Source organism: Nicotiana attenuata, unplaced genomic scaffold (genome assembly GCF_001879085.1).
Source record: "Nicotiana attenuata strain UT unplaced genomic scaffold, NIATTr2, whole genome shotgun sequence".
In the NCBI taxonomy this organism is placed as follows: Eukaryota; Viridiplantae; Streptophyta; class Magnoliopsida; order Solanales; family Solanaceae; genus Nicotiana; species Nicotiana attenuata.
This window is the reverse complement of record NW_017672351.1, coordinates 876-7,515: the sequence shown is the minus strand read 5'-3', so window position 1 is coordinate 7,515 and position 6,640 is coordinate 876. Positions and strand designations below refer to the sequence as shown.

Below are 6,640 nucleotides of genomic sequence, written 5' to 3'. Positions count from 1 at the left end.
GCACTAATCCCTCGAACTGCAAATCCTGTTAAAAAGAAGGATTAAAATAAGTTCAGAAAAAAGCAATATGTGAAATAAAAAGAAAAACTCTTACAGTGAGTTTTCACTTTCCAACCAAATCGTTGGGAAAGAGTCTTCCAAGATCTACCCTCCATTGGGGAAGTATTCAACAACTTTCCTACCTAAACACGAAAATTGGGAGCATCGTCCACAACTCCCATGGTTGCTGGAAAAGAAAAGGAAAATTAGAATAAATAATCATCAAAATTGAAAGGAAAAAAGTACAAGAGAGTTATAAAAATAACTCACGTGAAAAATTCCACTTCTCAGGGAAGGGAACATTCTCATCACCCACTAAACCAACAGTGGGGGCAGCAACTAACCTGGCGTACCAGCCACGGTCTTTGTCATCTTCAGAATTGACCAAAACTCTTTTACTCCTTGCAACTAAGGTAAAGACACCTTGGCGAAAGAGTCTAGGGGAATAAAGGTGAATTAGATAAGAAAAGGTGAAAGGCACGCCTGCCATGTTAGATAAATGCCTCAAACAGGCAACAACCCTCCACACTAGAGGGCCAATTTGACCTAAACAAACGTCGAAAAAACGACGAAATTCAAGGATAACAGGGTCAATAGCAGGTTTGAAACCTAGTGTGAAAGGGTATGTATAAACAAAAGAAAACCTAATTAAATAGGAAGTAATTCTCTGGTTTGCATTGGGGATTATAATAGGGAAGTCATGACTCCAATGGCATTCTTTGCGAACCAAAGTAATCAGACCCTCAATAATTTGAGTGGGGTAGATATCAGCACGATCTAAAGAAGACACTTGATTTCTAAGGGATTCTCTATCATTATAGAAAGATAGTTCCGCAGGAACTATTTCATCTATTGAAGGCTCACAAACGAGGTTCATAAGGTTCCTTACCCCTAGAAGAAGATCTTTGAGAAAGAGAACCTCTGGTTCTAGAAGAAGGACNTCAAGCTTAGCTCTTTCAACTGGACCAATCAAAGGTTTTAGCCACACGTCTGCTTGACCTAATTTCCTTAAAATGTTACCCTCAGCAGGAACTTCAATGGTTACTTGCCTCATAGCAGTACCTCTACTTGAGGAACCAACCTCAGTATGATGAACAGGTGGAGGGGGAATTGTTAAAGGAAGGACAGTAGAAGCAGTAAAAACAGTCTGGGGAGGAATGGAAACAGCCACGATCGGCAAAGAAGGAGTCACAGGAACGGAAGTAGAAAAAGAAGCCAGGGGCGCTTCATCAAAAACCGGACGAAAATCTTCACTACCAAACCCGCGGTTAAAAAGTTGCTCAACAGAATCATGAGCAGCAGCGGGAACATCATCAACATCATCAGGAATCACCACTGGGGCTTCAACAGACTCGGTAAGAGGAATAGAACGGTGGGGGGATGCTTCATCATCAGAGATAATACGTCTACGAGCCCGTGACCTTGTTACCAAGGAACCCCCATCTTCATCTTCTTCAGAGTCTTGGTCATCAATGACTTATCTTTTCGATGAAGAGCCCAAAATTATTTCTTGGGCCCTTTCCAAAGAAATACGAGAAGCCACGACCGCCTCGGCACTAATCCCTCGAACTGCAAATCCTGATAAAAAGAAGGATTAAAATAAGTTCAGGAAAAATCAATATGTGAAATAAAAAAAAACTCTTACCGTAAGTTTTAACTTTCCAACCAAATTGTTGGGAAAGAGTCTTCGAGGATCTACCCTCCATTGGGGCAGTATTCAACAACTTTCCTACCCAAACACGGAAATTGGGAACAACGTCCACAACTCCCTTGGTTGTTGGAAAAGAAAAGGAAAGTTAGAATGAATAATCATCAAAATTGAAGGGAAAAAGGTACGAGAAAATTACTCACGTGCAAAATTCCACTTCCCGGGGAAGGGAACATTTCCATCACCCACCAAACCAACGGTGGGGGCAGCAACAAACCTGGCATACCAGCCACGGTCTCTGTCACCCTCTAGACTAACCAGAACTCTTTTGCTCCTTGCTAATAGAGTGAAAATGCCATTGCGAAAGAGTCTGGGGGAGTAAAGATGAATTAGATGTGAAAAGGTAAAAGGCACACCGGCCATATTGGTCAAATGCCTCAAACAGGCAACATACCTCCACACTATAGGGCCAATCTGACCTAAACATACGTCGAAAAAAACGACAGAATTCTAGGATGACAAGGTCAATAGCAGGTTTGAATCCTAAGGTGAAAGGATATGTATAAACAAAGGAAAATCCCATCAAATAAGAGGTGATTCTTTGGTTTGCATTAGGAATTATGATGGGGAAGTCATGACTCCAATGGCAGTCTTTACGAACTAAAGAAATCAGGCTTTCAGTGATCTGAGTTGGGTAAATATCAGCATGATCTAAAGAAGGTGCTTGATTTCTAAGAGACTCTCTATCATTATAGAAAGATAGTTCCACAGGAACTATCTCCTCTACTAGAGGTTCACGAAGAGGCTCAAAGGATTCCTTACCTCTAGAGGAAGATCTATGTGAAAGAGAACCTCTGGTTCTAAAAGAAGGGCTAGAACTAGATGAAGGAAGAGAAGAACCACGTATGGATGAAGACCCTAAATTACGTAGTCTACCTCCTCCTCTTCTACTCCTATTAGGGACAAGAGGAAAGCTATCAATTATGGGGACTCCCCTAGGGTTAGGGTTTGGCGAAGCCATAACAGTACGAGGAAGGTAAAGAACAAGAATTGTATATTCTTAAAGTTTTACGAGGAAGATGGAAACAAGAATTGAATACTCTGAAAGCTTTATGTGGAAAAGACAAAGGCGAAAAACTATATTTATACTAGGAAGCAACCGTCAAAGGAAAAGGTACAATGATGGAAAGGTCATAATAAGAACTGTCGCTTCGTGATTAGTGAAGCCGTAAAAAAGCCTTAAAAAGCGATGCAAAGTCGCAGAGCCAATAAAAGGGTCCCACATGTAATAAGCATTAAATGGAAGTGAAAATTGAAGCATTGATTCTTTCGTAGCATTAATGGTAGCAAATATTCCTGCTTTAATAAAATCCACTTGCCAAATATTCAATTGATGAATAAATGGCAAGTGGGGGGACTATCTGTATTGGGAAAAATTGAATTTACATATTGGAGTGATTGAAAGATGACGTGTCATGACACGAAGGCTGGTCAAAGAATGAAGGTATGCAAAGAGGCACGAGTTGCAACAGATACGAGCAGAGGCACGAGCGGATAAAGACTCGACGCTCGTACCTATTTAAATCTAAAAGTTAAGAAGAATGAAACTGACAGCACAAGAGAGTACAGATACAGTATTTAATAAGTATTAAATACTGAAAACGTTAGAGAATCTATATTAAATTGCAATGATTATGTAACATAGCATTTAATGCATTTAATTGTCTATGATGACCTTATTATGACAAAGGCAAAACGTATATCTTAGAGATAGCTATAAAAAGGAGAAGATTGGTCATTTGTAAGGATACACAATATCAACTGAATATACTGGATTACTTTATTTTCTGCTATCTATTTGTTGTCAAAATCAATTTATTTTATTCATTTCCAATTATTAGTAACCCGAGTTCTTCTAAAAATAAAGCTTAGACTGAAAATCCATTTTTTTGTTAAACAGTAACATGGGACTTAAGTTGGTTACGTATATTTGGAGCCCGTTTGGATGAGCTTATTTTAAGTGATTTTTAAGTCAAAATAGCTTTTAAGTCATAAGTTAGGAAATCCAGCTTTTGATTTTTGGCTTGTTTTTTTTCATTTTAGCTTAAAAATAAGGGCTTAAAAGCATTTTTTTACTTTATCCAAACACTACAAAATAGCTTAAAAGTTATTTTAGCTTAAAAACACTTAAAATAAGCCAATGCAAACGCGCAATTGGTTACTTTTTTAAATTTTTACTTGGACTTTTCTATACACTTGACACTGATGGGGCTTTTGGAACAGGACAACATGCATGTTTTGGAGCAAAATAGCAAATATAACAATGTTGGTCCTCTTACCCAAAAAAAAAAAAAAAAACAATGTATATTGTAATTGGTTCGTCACTCCCGACAGTATTTATTTTGATCTTTCCCTCTATGTCCACTGAATAAAATAATAATGAATTGTTTCATTCGTTCACTTTTACTTGTCCACTATACTATAAATATATTTTTAATTTTACTTGTTCATTATACAAAATGAAGAGAAAGACAATCTTTTTTTTTCATGTTTTACCCTTATCATTAACTAGTCATTCCCCATATTATTTACCAAGACTATTGGAAATGTTATCATTATTATGGATAAAAATATAAAATATATACTCCATTTTTTTTAAATGGAGTGTAAAGCCAAAAGCGGACAACTTAAAGTGAACGGGGGAGTATTATTTTTTTGTTAACTACAATAAATTCTATTATCAGGGATTAGGGAAAGAGTAATTACAAACAAAACAAAACCCCTAAAGTTGGACATGTAACCCCAACTTTATTTAATGCAAAATCTGTACGTACACAAACCTGTAGCTAACTATCTGTCAAAGCTAAAATAAAGCAAACAGCCCTTATAGCACCTAGTTGAGATTGTCTATCACTATTTATGGATAAAAATTATGCTTATGCATTATCTCGCCAATCTTCATCTTTTATTATTATTATTATTATTATTGGTAATAACTTGTGAATATTACCATTAACAACAAAACTTCTATACATGTAAAAGAGTTTTATATGTTATAACCACTTTCTTGTCATGATCCAAAACCCAACTAGTCGTGATGACATCTAACTCAACCCGTTAGGTAAGCCAGTTAACAACTATCTAATTTAATGAGATTTATTAAGAGAATAAATGATATTACAATTGCTTTTATACAAGAATTTCCCAAGGACTGATAGTACAAATCATGAGCTTCTAAGATTCAGATTTTACAAAGCTAGTGTAAAATAAATACATCATCTGTCTGAATTATTGATTGTCAAACATCTACCATGGATGCTTCTAGATTGAGCTAAGAGAGATCGGAGCTTAGAGAGGTAAGCAGAGAAGATGAGAAAATGTTTTCACTGTTACATTGATTAGCCACCTATACACATACTTATACAGTGTAGTCTAACTAACTCTAACTAACTCCTAATTAAATAATTACCAACTAACCTAACAGACCATTTGCCAACTAAGTGACAGCTGGCTTCCTCATTCATGTGACACCTTTAACACTCCCCCTCAAGCTGTGTAATGTGAATAGATTGAACATTCCCAGCTTGGATAATAAGAAATCATGTTGCGCCTTTCCTAAACCTTTAGTTAAAATATCTGCCAGTCTCAAATTTGTGGGCACATGCTCTGTTTGTATAAGCCCTTCTTGTATCTTCTCTAATGAAGTGACAATTGATTACTATGTGCTTCGTTCGTTCATGATAGATAGGATTAGCAGCAATTTGCAGTGCTGCCTTGCTATCACAATACAGTTTAACAGGAAACTCCAGCTTCATCTTCAATTCCATACATAATCCAAATGAGCCAAACTATTTCAGCAATTGCATTGCCCATACTTCTGTACTCTACCTCTGCTGAACTTCTTGACACTGTATTTTTTTTCTTTGATTTCCAAGAGATTAAGAAGTCTTCCAACTTAACTATGAATCCACTAACTGACCTTCTTGTCATCGGACAAGTGGCCCAATCTGCATCACAATAGACTTTGAGCTGTGAGGAAGGCTTAGAAGATAACAAGATGCCCAAACCACGTGCATTCTTCAAGTACTTCACCACCCTTAGAGTTGTTTTCATATGTGATCTCTTTGATCTTTGCATAAATTGACTCAGGTTTCTGCACTGTGTAGCATATATCTGGTCGAGTCATTGTTAGGTATAGTAGCTTCCCCACCAGATTCTGATAGCTATTGTGATCAGACAACAACTCATCAGCACTGTCCTCAGCCTTATAGCTGTGATCAAATTCTACACCGGTAAACCTTTGATTGACCTCTATAGGTGTGCCAGCAGGCTTAGAAACAGTGCAAACTTTTAACCTGTCCAACAGGCTTAGAACCTGTCCTAGAAGACCAGGAGGTAGAACCATGTAAACATCCTCCACAAGATCACCTTGGAGAAATGCATTGAATACATCCATTTGATGTAGCTTCCAACCATGCATTGCACCTAAAGACAAGACAGTCCTCACAGTGACCATCTTACCACAGATGAAAAGGTCTACTGGTAATCCAACCCCTCTTGTTGAGTATACCCCTTGGCTACCAACCGGGCTTTGTATCTATCCACCTCTTCTTTAGTATTGTATTTGATTTTGAATACCCACTTACAACTGATGGCCTTATTATTAGGGGGTAAATTTACTAGCTGCCAAGTATGATTGTCTTGAAGGGCCTGCAGTTCTTGCTGCATAGCTGCTATCCACTGTGAATCATGAAGAGCCTCCTCATATGAATCTGATTCCCTAATAGATGAGATGTTGCAAATAACCTTATAATAAGGGTCTGAAATGTGAAGCATATGACATGTATGCTGACAAAGGATAAGCTGCACTCACCACAGCATGTGATAAAGGCTTCGACCCCTTATAGACATAGTCACTAATCCAACTAGGAGGCGTAGAGGTTCTTGATCGCA

General features: G+C 37.6%; 1 protein-coding gene across 1 annotated transcript; it reads right to left on the bottom strand.

The window, feature by feature from the left end:
* Nucleotides 1–5,479: 5,479 nt before the first annotated feature.
* Nucleotides 5,480–6,203, bottom strand: LOC109212877 (uncharacterized mitochondrial protein AtMg00810-like). Its single transcript, XM_019376576.1, has 2 exons — nt 5,775–6,203; nt 5,480–5,716 (listed from the first exon to the last, which is right to left on the bottom strand). Exons 1-2 carry the CDS (start codon nt 6,201–6,203, stop codon nt 5,480–5,482), a joined length of 666 nt encoding a protein of 221 aa, XP_019232121.1.
* Nucleotides 6,204–6,640: the final 437 nt, after the last annotated feature.

Excerpts from the sequence above, each read along its gene's own strand:
- LOC109212877 (XM_019376576.1), bottom strand. The coding sequence starts at position 6,203 with ATGGTCACTGTGAGGACTGTCTTGTCTTTAGGTGCAATGCATGGTTGG. Across the intron at positions 5,717-5,774 it reads ACAACTCTAAGGGTGGTGAA|CTCAAAGTCTATTGTGATGC; the intron begins GTACTTGAAGAA and ends CCTTCCTCACAG.